We start from the raw sequence: 15,407 nt of genomic DNA on the forward strand, positions 1-15,407 counted from the left end.
TTAAAAAGCCTCATCTCACCTTATAGAATACACAGGTTGTGTCTGGGATCCCTACCCTGTGTCAGGTATACCACAATCGTACATGAGCTGTGAGTTCTCAGTTCCAGCGTGCCTGGTTAGGATCAGGACCATGGTGTACACGTACAAATGCCTCCACCCTTCCTCCCTCACCATTTCCCCAACATGAAAAACTCTGGGGGAGGGGGTTCTATTTGGGGAAACTCATGTATTCCCAGGGATATAATCTGGGTCTCCCCATCAGACCTAATAGCAGCCCCCCAGGAGAGCATCCCCTTCCAGGCTCAGAGGCAAACTGGAGGAGGGGCACATATATAAGGGGGTAAGAAATAGTGGTCTTCTCAGCAATAGTGAGGAAGGCGCAGACAGCTGCATTTGTGCCTAGCTGTACTTCTGCTGCATTGGCCAATATAGCAGAAAACAGAGTTTTTATTGCTTTCAGCAGGCAGGTCAAAAGATAAGCCATCTTCTTGCAACTGACTCTTTTACATGTGCTCTGGCCACATCAAGAAAAGCTAACTTTCACATATGCATATGAAGAACAATCATTTAATAGATGGCCCCCCAAATTTCCAATCATTCTTAGAGTAAGTGATTTTCATAGGCACCTTGGCTAGTTTGTCTACAAATTAATTATCTTTTGGTACCAGATACTTATCCAAAGAGTTCCAGTAAATTCAGGAAGGGGCTGTGGCTCAGTGGTAGAGCATCTGCTTGGCATACGGGAGGTCCCAGGTTCAATGCCCGGCATCTCCAGATAAAGGGACTAGGCAAGTAGGTGATGTGAAAGCCCTTAGCCTGAGACCTTAGCTGCTGCCTGTCTCAATAGACAATACTGACTTTGATAGACCAAGGGTCTGATTCAGTATAAGGCAGCGTCATGTGTTCAAATGAGAAAAAGACCTTCCCTGTGGAGAAAACAGTAGTGGAAGGGCTTAGAGAGGCATGGGACCCTGCAAGTCACTACCTCCTGTGGTTTGAGCTGGGTACTTCTGTAATGTAATAAGATACTAGAGCAGGCAACTCCTTTTCCTGATGCTGGACTCTGGTTGGGATCTGAAGGAGCCGTGCAGCTCTCCCTCAGCTAGGCCCCTGTGGTTATGAAGAGATTTCAGGCAATGGACTGTAGGTGCAGGCTCAGTAGAAAGGTACATACTGCGTAACCCCAGGTTTGATCTCTGGCTCCTGTCTCAAAGCTGAAAACCCCCAGAGAGCTGGATTAAAGAATTCCTCACCCAGACATTGCTGTTAATATTGAACTGTACAGTCTGACTCAGTCACAAAGCAATACTTGGCATCACATGAGCATCTTACAGACAATAAATCAATAATGTTATAGCCAGAAAATCCTTGAGTCATTGCAAGCAGGTACTCTCTCCTTATGCCACCCATACTGGTACCTTTATGCTATTTTTTCCCATTTTGGCATAATTAAATGTGTTTCTCATCCTTGCTGGTAACGAATACAGTCTTGCGCCAATAGATCAAGTATCAAATTAAGTTCCTTCCAAACTTTTCTTTGGTATGTCTGGCAATTTATCACACTGTCAGAAATTTTTAAAAACTTTTGCAAATATTAGGAGCACTTTCTGTTAGGACCAAAGTATCCTGTAACTATACTTCCAAGAGCAGCATAATAGGTATATAAAGTGGAAATTTTGATCTCTTTTCATTTTAGCAGTTTCAGAGCCAGTTATTTCAACAAACAGAAGATGTAGATGGAAAGACTGAAATCATCATTAAGGTAAGGACAAGCATCAGACTGGCACGTTTGTGCTTTTCTTTCTGTATCGAAATAATCAATTCAGGCTTCACATGAAACCATTTTTGCACTAACCATAATTTAAAAGCAAACCCTGGTGTGTTGCTGCTTGTCTGCTATTTTTTTCCATCTGCTGTGCACTCTTTTTCTGTAGTGCAAAAACCTTAAGAGGCAGAACAATAGTCATTTTTCTGGTCTATCAATTCAGGCATTGGTGTAGTTTGCAGAAAGCATGGTGTGAAGACTGACCAAATCATGGCTTCTCTTCCTGGTGTACTGGCTGCTTGTAAACCATGCTTTCCTAATCGTGGTTTTATGCCTGAACTGATTGTGCATGAGTTGTCTGTTTCTGTTACTGGTGTGTGAAGAGGTGACTGGTGTCAGGTTCCTTTTGGCTCCCAGCAATACAATAAAATATCCCATTGGTGTTTCTGTGATGTGGTCCATTTGTTTGTGGTGGCCCTCAGAATGTTCTTTCAGTTCTGTTTTATGTCATGATGCTTTGCTACCAAGGCCATTTCATCACCAGATCATGGCTGTGGCTCCCTGCCTTCTATAGCTAACAGTGAATACCAGCTTACACACATTTTCTCAATATCTTGCACTGGGACTTTGGTACAATGTGCAGCACTGTCACTCACTTTGATGGTAGTGATGTAGTGCATGCTTAATAATAAAGGACTTGTAGATGCCAGGAGGAAAGAAGAAGGAGTGTGTGCCACTTTGAGAGTACTTAGCCTACATACTAGGGGAGGGGCTGTTGCTCAGTAGTAGAGCATCTGCTTGGCATGCAGAAGGACCCAGGTTCAATCCTCAGCATGTCCAGTTAAAAGGACTAGGCAAGTAGATGATGTGAAAGACCTCAGCATGAGACCCTGGAGAGCTGCTGCCAGACTGAGTAGACAGTACTGACTTTGATGGATCAAGGGTCTGATTCAGTAGAAGGCAGTTTCATGTGTTCATGTGTGTGTATTCTTTAGAGAAGCAGTATGTCCTGTACTAACCTGATCTGAGGTGCTATCAAACCACTCTTGTCCAGCTGAGCACAGAAGGTAGGAGTTGTGCATACGGTACTTTCAAGGCTCTGTCCAGAGAGGATGCCAGTTGCTTTATTCAGTTCTGAAGCAGACACTACCTAAAATCAAAAGCAGCAGGTTGCTTTTGCCATGTTGATCCAGCAGGTTGCTATGTTGATCCATAGCAGAATATAAACAACAGCTAATACATGGCTTTGAAGACTAATGAAAATGGCAGAACATGGTGTACAAGTTTTTGAGATCTCCAGAGTGCTTCAACAGCTTGGATATTAAAAAAAACCCAAAAAGGACATGATCTTAAGGCCCCTTATCTGCATCTTGTGTAGAATGCTCTGCAAACCTGAATGAGGACTGGGCACAGCTAGTATCACATAGTACCTTTGGCTTTCTGGGAAGAAGGTGAGAATAATAGTGACCTCTGATTACAAATATGAAAGCTAGAGGTAAATTAAAGGAATCCAACACATGGGTCCCTCAAAAGGCTGAGAGCAGACAGTGATCCTTATATTAGCAATACTGAAGGTTAGTTTTAGATGATGTACTGCATAAAGATTCAGTAGAAACCAAACTGGGTAGTATTACCTGGGGAGAGGACACCTTACCACTTCATACCATTCCAAGTCATTTTCTCCAGTCTATGAACCCTTCTCTGTATTGGCTAAAGTCAAGTATTTCCAAAACAGACAGAAGTTGCAAGCAGCTGTGTTGGTCCAAAGCAAAATGCCAAAGTAAAAACCACTGTAATACCTTTTGTTAAGATGAAGTAAAATTACACAAAGCTTTTAAGGTCTCTAGATTTCTTCACCAGACTGCCACAGTGCTCTGAAGCACTCGAAAGCTTGCATATTCTTTTGTGTTATTTTGATTGGTCTTAATAAAAGGTATTGTGTGGCTTGTGTTTTTGGATTTCACCTGAACTCAATGACACTGCTTACCATTTGCAACCATACCTAACCTCCTATAAGCTGCAATCAATGGACTGCTCACATGAGCAGTAGATGCCTTAGCACTGTATTTTGATGTTGGGCCATTTAAGCAACTTTGTTTTTAATTTTTTTTTATTAAAAATTAGAAATACATTTAAGCAACTTTAATGTAATTCTCTGGCACTTTATATCTTGAGGTTTACAGATAATTTACAGGCAGATGGTGCAAACAAATTAGGTGTTAATCAGAGTGTGAATCAGTAGTGCCTGAAAGCAAGCAAAATACATCTGCACTAAATATGGCCTATGCTAATGCTCTCACAGCATGGCAATTTATTCACAGCCAAGAATCCCTTCCTGTGCTGCATCTTATACAATTGCATTGACTTGCTAATCACACCTGGATAATTGTATGAGCGGGATACAGATTGAGCTGTGAAATGTGCTGTCTGTATCTTTATTTGTTCTTCTTTTGAATGAGCCACCACAACATACTTCTGATGAACAAAAGAAGTGCCCGAAATACCACTTTCTCCTCCTATATTAAAAATAGTGCCTGAATATGAGGGACTGATGCTGTTTTCCACCTAAATGGAAAACTTTAGTTACAATCGGTTTAGGGTTAGTTCTTCATTCAGACTTTTCCCCCCTTACCCTTCTACTCTCACACATCAATACAGAAATAATCATGGTGTTTCCAAGTGGCTGGGGAAAAAAAAGGAAAGGGTCTAATGCAGACTTCAGCTTACACCTTTAAGTGTCCTAGTTTTTATTTATGAATGTGCCTCTGTCTTTTGCATCACAGTACGTTCTTTTACCTGTAAACTGATGATCAAAACTGCCTGCTTAGCACCATACTCTATTTTAGTGTCATTTGCTTAAGCAATTACTTTGGATTGTCCTGTGGCCACTTGGATGAAAAATAAAGTTGTTTTTTCTACATTTTGTAATCATAGGATGAACTATGTATTTGAGCCCTTAGAACACACCTGTGTGTGTGTGTGTGTGCGCGTGCGTGTGCCTGTATGTAAAATCACTGGTAGGAGATTAAGGAAAGCTCATGGGTCTTGATGGCGCATGCATGTGCAACGGGAATTGTTCTTGAAATCTCTTTCTGAACTCTTTGTGAATATAAGAAAAAGGCTGAGAGGTGGTACTTCTTATGCACAAAAGACCGACTACATAAGTTCACCTTGCCGCTCTGTCGCTTAAATGTCTGCGACCTCTTTGATCATGTATGGTCCTCTGAATTATAAAGTAAGAGGCAGTCCCAGCATGTTTGTTTCAATAGCCCTGGATGGCTTTTGGTTCTTCAGAAAGAGTCTGAAGGAGGACAGATGAAACTGGTGTGCTTGTTTAATCTTTCAGAGTGCTTAGTTGCTGTTCATAATAGTTGATTTTGTACAAAGAAATTTGATTTTTTTTTACGATTAAATGCTGCTAAGGTTTTCCAAGAAAGAATCTAATTGCATTCCTCATTGACTCTTTGTGACAGCAATCCTGTGTAAACTGTGGTCGTGACGCTATGAATGAATGCACTGGCTGCCATAAAGTCAATTACTGCTCAACTTTTTGTCAACGGAAGGTAATAAGATCCTTATGCACCCCAGATACTATTGTTCAGAGAGAATTTGTATGTTTGGGGAGGGGCTGTGGCTAAGTGCAAGAGACTCTGCTTTGCATCCCAGGTTCAATTCCTGGCATCTCCAGTTGAAAGGAGCAGGCAGTGGGTGATGGGAAAGACCTACACCTGAGGTCTTTATGTGGGAAAACCCACATCCTCTGTCTAATGGCAGGGCCAGATGTGAATCATAAGAAGGGACTGGCAGTTGCCCAGTAATGGACTATTGGGCTCCTGGCAGGTTGCAATTTTAAGGCATGTGTTTTTATCCATACCGTTATTAGATGCTAGCTGTTTAGCATGTGGAGCATGGCCTGCATATCACAGTATATAGGAACTCGTGAAACTGCCTTATACTGAATCAGACCCTTGGTCCATCAAAGTCAGTATTGTCTACTCAGACCGGCAACGGCTCTGAAGAGCCACTGCCAGTCAGAGTAGACAATACTGACTCTAATGGACTGTTGCTCTGATTCACTATAAGCTTCATGTGTGTAGTGTTGCAGAAACAAACATCCATGATACTCTATTCTTAAGGGATCACCATTAATTTCCCTGAGTTGGGACCAGAAGGGCTGTTTGGTAGATTCCAGCCTAACTATCCAATCTTAAATACAGTCTTCTTCCTCCATGTTTACAAATGAAATTTATAAAAGCAACTATGACACTTTCTCCCCCCTCCCTTTACTTCACTGAACGGCTCCATTCCCCCCCCCGCCCCGTCTGTTCCCCAGAGGTTAAAACGTATATAGATATATTATGACCCAGCTTAGGATGTGGAGGAACTGAAAACCCTTGGTTGGTATATGTTTGAATACGGCACACATGAGGCTGACATGAATTCATTACACATAAACTTTTATTTCACTCCCACAGGAAATGGTCAAGTCAGACTGTCAGGGAGGTTTCAGCTTTAAACTTGGCAGGTGAAAAGGCAACAGGAATGAAGGGACACTTTGTGTAACTACGTACAATAGATAGTTTGTCATAAAACTGTAGCTGTTTTGTTCTACAGGCCGGTGTTTCTAGCAGTTGGAAGAGATCACTCTGCTGTCACTACTTAGATAAACGTGCACAAGCATAGTTGACAGAAAATTGCTAAAGTCTGTGGAGGAAGGAATATACACATAGATTCCAATTCTTCGCCTTGAACAATTGATAAGGATCACCCCCTTTCCTAGCAGCTGTTTCCCGCAGGGAAACACTACAAGTTCCATTTCCTATTTCAGGATCCTCCCGGATCCTTCACTCCCCTCTCTATTCTCCCCACTCTCTATCCTAACCAACACTCTCAACTGACCTCTCTCAGGTAAACAGTAGAATTCTGCCTGAACACCCTGTCAATCCGTATTTTCAGGTGGATATAACACACTTGCAGTTTGCTGAGCATCCCAGCTACATTCTCATCCTTTGTCTGACTATTTCACAGTGCACTTTCTCTGAAGACTTACTTTATTTAACAAATTAACAGTCTGTCTGTTTGTTCTTCGTTTGCAGGATTGGAAAGATCACCAGCATGTGTGTGGCCAGACTGCTACAGTTACTGTTCAAACAGAAGAGGTTCACGTGACGGACAATGAGATAGAGAAAGTTATTGTCTGAAAGGCCCTCCTACCTCTCCAAATTGTGTGTGTGTGTGTTTCTGCGCGCGTGTGTGCTAACAGACTGGCTGGAACCAGTTATTCTACTGTGAATTTGTATAAATCGAAAGACCAAGCTCGTTCATCAAGAAGATCCCGTTTGTGCAATTGTTTCCATGTTGCTGGCCAGCATAAACTCTTCTTTCACCCTGCAGAAGCTGAAAATACATTGAAATGAGAATGTGAAGTTATGCTAAGGGAACTCTGAACCAACTTTGCAGGGCTGTCTACAAACCGTTTACAAAGCTGATTGGCAGTTTAAATATCTGCATCCTATGGCTCTGCTGGATGCTGGTTCGTCGTCTTTGAAGTGATTTTTAAAGGTTTTTTTAAAGCGGCTGTTAAGAAATGCTTTCTTTTGAGATTCCTCCGAAGTAATTGTGTCAATCCTGCTCTCCCTTGCTGACCTACCTCTCATTTTAAAAACAAATATGTAACATCCTTATCCTTCAGTGGATTTTTAGTTTTCTTTTAGATATTGCTTGGTTATATTTGGAATTCCATTGCTGGCCATAGATTTTGCTGTTGTATTAGAAGAAGGAGAAGAAGAGTTGGTTTTTATATGCCAACTTTCTCTACCACTTAAGGAAGACTCAACCCGGCTTACAATCATCTTCCCTTTCCCTCCCCACAACAGACACCCTGTGAGGTAGGTGAGGCTGAGAGAGCATGACTAGCCCAAGGTCACCCAGCTGGCTTCGTGTGTAGGAGCAGGGAAACAAATCCAGTTCACCAGACTAGCCTCCGCCACTCATGTGGAGGAGTGGGGAAATCGAACCCGGTTCTCCAGATCAGACTCCACCGCTCCAAACCACTGCTCTTAACCACTACACCACGCTGGGAGGTTTCACTGTGGAGGACAAAATTTTGATATACTGGAAATTCTGCATGGTTATGTGTCATGTTGAGCCAAGTACAATACAATTGTGGAACTTCTTGCAATGCTCGTTCCACGGGCAAATACCAATCTGGATTATTGAGGGATATGTAAACAGTGGGTGACAATCAAAATTTGAGCTGAGATTACAGCAGAGTTTGGCCTAGCTACCTTTGATAAAATACAGCTTACCGTGTATGTGCACTGCCTTCTTTTCTCCTGGTGGACAACTGAGAGTGCACCGTGTGGCGTGAGGATTACCTCCTTGCCTAAACTCTTTTGCAGGCACAAGGCTGAACAGACCACTCTAAGGGAAGGGATGTTAATCCAAATGTCCTAGCTCAAACAAGGCAGCAAGAAGCCTCAGCTTTCCCTTCCTGTTACCTCACTTGCTGTGCCCCAGCTGTTTGCAACTGTTCAGATGGTTTCTACAAAGATCTATAGAAGGACAGGCACCTTCAGCAACAATTAATGAATCCTGCCATCCCAGAGGCTATCATCCTCCCATACACAATCTGTCTAATGGCAGGGCCAGATGTGAATCATAAGAAGGGACTGGCAGTTGCCCAGTAATGGACTATTGGGCTCCTGGCAGGTTGCAATTTTAAGGCATGTGTTTTTATCCATACCGTTATTAGATGCTAGCTGTTTAGCATGTGGAGCATGGCCTGCCGATCACAGTATATAGGAACTCGTGAAACTGCCTTATACTGAATCAGACCCTTGGTCCATCAAAGTCAGTATTGTCTACTCAGACCGGGAGCGGCTCTCCAGGGTCTCAGGCAGGGGACTTTCACATCACCTCCTTGCCTAGTCCCTTTAACTGGAGATGCTGGGGATTTAACCTGGGACCTTCTACATGCCAAGCAGATGCTCTACCACTGAGCTACAGCCCCTCCCCAACGCATCAGTGTTATGACGTGAGTAATTCTGATGTGGTTGTGTCTTCTCTCATTTTCGATTCTCCTAGTTCTGGGCTTGGTTCCTCCTTCATCCTGTAAATGAAATGCTAAAATGTTCTCTCAGGTATTTCTGTTAGAACTCAGCAGGGATCGGTAAAAGCTCCTACCTTGCATAGGGTTTACAACTTTGCCTTCACACAGCCAAAAATAAGAGAGAAGGTGCAGCTGTACATTTCCACAACATCTCACTCGGGGAGAAAGGCCTTACATTATAACAGGATGATTCGTTTGAAAATAGCACCTCCCAAGTGTTAAAATTGCAGGGTATCAAGCGAATGTTGGTTTCAGGCCATATTCGTGCCTATGAAAAGAAACAACCATTTCTGTGACAGGAGAACCATAGAATATTATTGTTAGTGGAACAAGTTGCTGCTTGTTGGCCTGGTCTAGAGATGTTCTGTACAAACAGATCATCATTCAGACTGGGGACACGCTGACCTCTGCTTCAGTGCAGTATCAGAAACTATAACCAACTAGCATTGTGGGGACACGATGCAGGGACGTGGGTATCTGGTGAATGTACTCTAAATATAGACAGTCACGTTTGGGTCTAATTTTACAGCAGTGGAAATCAGCCCTGTTCCTGATAATCCTATTTAGCCATCTTGTAAAAAGCCAATCCTTCTTCAAAGCACTGAATACGCATCAGTAATGGCACCTCCATCATCACGATTTCTTAGATAACAGCCAAACTGGGCATTTTCCTTCATTCAGGGAGACGTGTATCATTTTTGTTCTAGCTTTCCCCCAAAGCGATTTACAAGTCTGTTATCTGCAGTAGCTACTGCTGTCTTTTTTTGCAGGTTAGGAAGTGAGATGAGCCACCCATAAAGGAAAAATCCTCTATAGGAACCGTGAGGACTTCACGTCTTTACTACTTCTGCCGCAGTACTTAGCAGCTATGATGTTTACTCAGTCTGATTTTTCAATTCTCCATCAATGCTTAAAACATTACCTCTGAGCTTACAGCTTTGCTAAACATTGGCAGTAAGGCAGCAACCAAAGCACGTTCTGTGCAGGTGTGAGACAGAAGGAGAAACCAGGGTATGCTCTTAATTTGACTTAGCTGGGGGTATTTTCCAGGTCTATTCTGATGGGGATATGAGCCCCATGGCGCAGAGTGGTAAACTGCAGTATTGCAGTCCAAGCTCTGCTCACGACCTGGGTTCAATCACAATGGAAGTTGGTTTCAGGTAGCCGGCTCAAGGTTGACTCAGCCTTCAATCCTTCCGAGGTCGGTAAAATGAGTACCCAGCTTGCTGGGGGTAAAGGGAAGATGACTGGGGAAGGCACTGGCAAACCACCCCATAAAAAAGTCTGCCTAGTAAACGTCGGGATGTGACGTCACCCCATGGGTCAGGAATGACCCGGTGCTTGCACAAGGGACCTTTACCTTTTTATTCTGATGAGGGGGGTGGAATAGAGGCTAACAAAATCTCTTAAGCTACTGGTGAGCTAGGGCCTGCCACCAGACGGAGGTAGCATGCATCATGCCATGGTGACCAGTCCCATCTTAATCTCAGTGGGATCTGAAAATAGCCTGGCTTGTAGATCATCCGATGCACCTCCCATTCACCTGAGGAAGACACACAACAAAGCAAACTTTATATAGAGTTAACTCTTGGTGACATTTTGGCGCAGTCGGAAAACCTCAGAATGGGAAAAAAAGGAAATTTAGTGATAAGTTACTGGGGAGTGATTTTTCCCATCACTGCGAGGACTGCTAGAACAAGGCGTTATTTCTTAATAGTAACTGCCACAAGGAGCTATACGTCAAAGCAAGTATCCTTAGACATCCAGAAAAGTTATTAGTGGCCTGGGATTATTTTTAGTCACTGAACTAATACAAAAAACTGGTATATTAATGTTGTTATACACAGTTCCATCTGAGAAATACAAATATAAATCAGGTCTCTGCTCCCAATATGCTTACTATTAATGCTACACATGTTTTCGAGGATTGATTTTAATGGAAAAAATTGATTTTGAGGCTTTGTAAAGGCTTTGTAGAACACCCTCTTTTGTTTTCTTATCACTTCCCATAACCTCAATGTGCTGCTTTCATTTGTCTTTCTTCCTCAATGCATGCTCCTAGGCAGTCGTTTAATGATTTGGCTATTGGATGACGTCACTAAGGATAAAGAAAGTTTCCCCATTGGTCTCATTCTCAATGGGCAATTATGACCAGGCAACACCCCCTGTATTCCCATGATGCAACGGTGGTTTCATTGCTCCGCAGGACTGCATAGCAAGGCTTTTGCCTGCAGTCCACTGACATCATTAGTTTGAGCATCTGCCTTCGGATGTGTAACTAGATGTATAACTGCCTTCGGATGTCCATCTGCACTGCACTATGTTCCACAGGCTGAGTATTTGGTACATCTTCCATATTGCACTCCACAACTAGGCCCAGTGGGTAGCAACCGGAAGTACTGGCCTGGTTGCTTAGAATCCTAGAATCATAGAGTTGGAAGGGACTACTAGGGTCATCTAGTCCAGCCCCCTGCACAATGCGGGAAACTCACAACTACCTCCCCCACACACACCCTGTGACCTCTACTCCATGCCCAGAAGATGACAAAGATGCCCTTCCTCTCATGAGCTGCCTAAGGTCATAGAATCAGCATTGCTGACAGATGGCCGTCCAGCCTCTGCTTAAAAACCTCCAGGGAAGGAGCACTTACCACCTCCCAAGGAAGCCTCTTCCACTGAGGAACTGCTCCAACTGCTAGAAAATTCTTCTGCAAGGGTGTGTGTTTTCCTTTCCCCTGGCACCGCCCGCCACCTTTGCAAACAAGCATATCCTTACCCATTTCTTTTGCAAAGGGGTGTGGGGAATAATTGACAAGAGGGACACATTTGGGGACAGGGGAAGGGTTTGTTTGCATTCTTGTTTTTGGTTCCATGCTGTTTAGCATCTATGGGGAGGTTAAGCAGCACTGGTAAGAATGTGAGAAAATCTGGCTCTCTCTGTATAGACTATGTTGGGACTAAAGGTTGGGGTGGTGAGGAACTGCTTAATGGAAAATGGATTTGAGGAGAGGCTTGAAGGAAAGAAGACTGATATCCTACCTCTGTTGGGTTATCATAGTTATCTTTCTGACTGGAAAGGCCATCAGTATATCCTCTGTGCTTGTGTGACCCTGACCTTTATCTGATGAAGGTAAGAGCTGACTCAACTCTTAATAAGCTGCAAAATGACATGGGGATGGAAAGAAGAGTTGCATATTTTCAGTCCCTTTCATATTTCTATGTCTTTGGCTAGGTGTTGGCCTTTGTCAGTGAGTAGTGAACTCCAAGATGGGAACAAGACCTTTACAGTGGGTAATGAGGTCTTATAGAATGACAAATACCTGCCAATAGCAGGAAATAAGGGACCCTGGGCACAGCAGGATTTCTTTTCATTTTTTAAGAAGCATATTGTGAGCCCAGATGAAGGAAAGTCTTTCCAGCTCCCTTTATTCTTAGCCCTGACCATCTTCCCATAACGGAAGGCATGAGAACAGTTGCAGAAGCTTCCTTGCGGAAGCAAAATCAAACGAGGAGCTGTTCCGGACACGGAAATACCATTGTGCGGGTTCAATTTCAGGATTGGATTTTTATTTTAAAATGGTACGTTTTGTAAAGATCAAAAGATGCTTTAAAAAAACAACAACAATACCTGAAACTAATTATCAGATCTTTTAGAATGCCTACATATTAAAAGCATTCCAGAGGTTCAGTGTAAAGCTTTGTCCTCCCTGTTTCATCCTTCAGTGTACTCAGGGTACCACTATACCTAAATTAGCAAGAATGAGGCAGAAAGGAAGCCCCGTTCCCAATCACTGAGATTACAGGCTGAGCCAAGGGAATATGACTTCCTTGCTGGACTACTGTTTATAGGGAACTGAGCGGGGGAGGCATCTGCTACAGCTCTCATGACTTTTGATTGCTTACAATCAATTTACAATTGTTTCAAAAATCATGCATCAGAGCATGCCAAGTGAGTCAATGCCTTTGGTTTAGACCAGGGGTGGAAAACGTCAGGCCCGGGGGCCGTTTAAGGCTCGCGAAATCATTTGGTTTAGCCCTTTGTGGGTCCTGGCAGATCTCTAGCTCAGAAGGATCTAAGACTGGTGATCCACCCCCTCCCGCGGATAGGAATAGCCTCTATTCAAGGTGGAGGTGAGTTTGTTTTGCCGAGAAAAGGAACCTGTTTTCCCCCTTGCATAAGAGTTGTTAGCTATGGAGCTGCTAGGATCGCCCAAGAAACTGTGTTGACCCTTTCCCACCCGGGCCATGGAGAAACACATTCCCTCTGTACTACAAGAGGGCTGGGGGCGGAAGTGGTGACAATGGAGGGGTTAAAGGGGGCAGGGCCAGAATACGTGTGGGGGGGAGTTCTTAGCCAGTGTGTCCTCATTTCATTCCTGCGGGTGGGGGTAGCAGGAGCCAGTAGCAGAATCCGGCCCCGACCATGCAGAGCAGGAGCAACTCTGGCGTGCGGCTGGACGGCTACGCCCAGCTGGTGCAACAGACCATCCTGTGCCACCAGGTGGGTGAGTGTGCCACCGGTTGGATGCCTGCCTGCTTGCCTGTGCCGGGGGGGGGGTCATCTGGGGCAGCTGCCTGCTTGGGGCTTGGTCGGCTCATTTTTAAGTTGATAATTTTGTATGGCCAGCAAATGATGTTATAAATATCCAAATGGCCCTCGGTGGAAGAAAGGTTCCCCACCCCCGGTTTAGACTGAGTTGGGTTCAAAAGGCAGGCCTGTGCCCCTTTGCCATCTGAAGCCTTTTGCTCCTCAGGCATTTTAGGAAATGCAATTTCAGTGCAATTGATCAAGTGAAGGGTCAGCCCTTTTCGTAACTGTTTTATCTGGCCTGCAACTGTGCAGATGTCACAGTTTAGTTTTGCACAGTTGCCCACTCCAAGGTTCTTCCCTTACACTTAAGAGCGGAACTAAATATAATCTCAACAAATGTGAGTTGTGAATTTGCAAATCTGCGTTTGCTGAGATAATGCAAAAGCGGGAGGGGGGGAGATACATTTGCAAGGAAGAATCTCCCCATGCCATCCCCCTTCCCATGAGCAATTTCACACAGTTTCCACAACCATCATTCTGTGCCTCTCTTCCTAAGGTACAAGAGATTTCTTATGTGATCAGCTTAGCAGATAAAATGTCAGGAAGTAGCACACGGTTTCTTTAATCCAAACTCAGCAGGGCATAGTGCATGCAAGAGGCTAAGCCTGTTCTCGAACACTTGGTGACTCTGCAGGAAGTCATCCGTGCTGATGCTGTGCTATTGCAAAGCTTTGGACAGTATTCCAGCTGCAGTTCATTGTACAGAAAGGAAAACCACTTAAGGGGGTGGAATGTGTATGAGGCATGAGTGCCAGGTTGGAAGTTATTTGTGTGGAAAAATTATGCAATCCCCGCCACCCATGCAGATATCAGTACATGATTTGCCTCATATGGCAAGAGGTGTGTGTGTGTGTGTGTGTATGTGTGCATGCCATCAATTCACAGCTGACTTATGGTGACCCCCGTAGGGTTTCAAGGCAAGAGACGTTTGGAGATGGTTTGCCATAAGAGTACATTATTTACCTCATGTGATGACACCGGGAGTCCACACAATACCATGCATGGACGTGGCTTCATTGTAAGAAATTCTTCAGCAATAGCATTTTTGAGTCTGTCCCATGATAAGTTACTTCCTGCATGCAACATGGCCTTCCCCAAGTAGTTGCTCTTGGTGGCAGCACATTTCCGTTTGGCTCTTCAGCATGTAGCATTTGTGTTCCACCATTCTTTAGCTTGAGTGGTGGTTGCACTGGCATTCCATGTACATCAGCCATTACGTGGAATAAGAGCAAAACTGGACGTGGATTGAAGGACCGTAGCACATGTACCATCTCCCTATTCCCCAGGCTTTACCCCTCCCCTTCACTTTCTTGTATCTCCAAAAGATCAATGACATTAATAATAATAATAACAATTAACAAATAATAATAAAAATATGTAGACAGGCTTTGCCGGGCACGGGCAAAAAATCGGGGGGAAAATGAACGGTTAGATTTTCCCTGTCTGTCCTTTCCCATTTTGCTTATTCTGTACCCTGTTTAAAAATGAATAAAATTTTAAAAAAACCAAATTTAAATGTTGACACCTGCAGAATTCAGAAAATCCAGAGGTATTCATCAAGCTCACAAGTCAATGATGAAAGAATATGGTTTAACTAATTTCAGCCTCTGATTGGTTGAGACACTGAAGGGTTAGGTCAGAGGTTAAAATGAAGATAATCAACCTATTATAAAAGGGTTAGTTGACTACTCATTTTCCTTTTAACATCAGCCATTAAACGTAAATATATAGTACCTGAACAGGTGCTTTTTGAGATAAGGCTGTAGAATATTCTAAGCAGGAATAACACAACATTGGTGATATTCCAACCAAACGATACCTCCTATTTACATATGCAAGAGCTTTGAAGGAGACACTGGCTCCTGAATGCCCTGGAAATCTCTGCTGGGCTCTATTTAAAGAACCCCTGCTGCACAGCCAAGGAAGATAATGAAGCGCAA

General features: G+C 43.6%; 1 protein-coding gene across 2 annotated transcripts in view; it reads left to right on the plus strand.

Moving 5' to 3' along the window:
- Positions 1-6,974, plus strand: part of DEAF1 (DEAF1 transcription factor) — a 36,506-nt gene extending 29,532 nt beyond the window's left edge. For both annotated transcript variants that reach the window (XM_056851192.1, XM_056851193.1), the window contains exons 11-13: positions 1,697-1,762; positions 5,239-5,328; positions 6,862-6,974. In XM_056851192.1, the coding sequence (XP_056707170.1) occupies positions 1,697-1,762; positions 5,239-5,328; positions 6,862-6,966 (261 nt within the window). In that variant the 3' untranslated portion in view covers positions 6,967-6,974. The remainder of the gene's footprint in view (positions 1-1,696; positions 1,763-5,238; positions 5,329-6,861) is intronic.
- The last annotated feature ends 8,433 nt before the right edge of the window (positions 6,975-15,407 follow it).

The sequence above is a fragment of the Euleptes europaea genome, chromosome 6, assembly GCF_029931775.1.
Source record: "Euleptes europaea isolate rEulEur1 chromosome 6, rEulEur1.hap1, whole genome shotgun sequence".
Lineage (NCBI taxonomy): Eukaryota > Metazoa > Chordata > Lepidosauria > Squamata > Sphaerodactylidae > Euleptes > Euleptes europaea.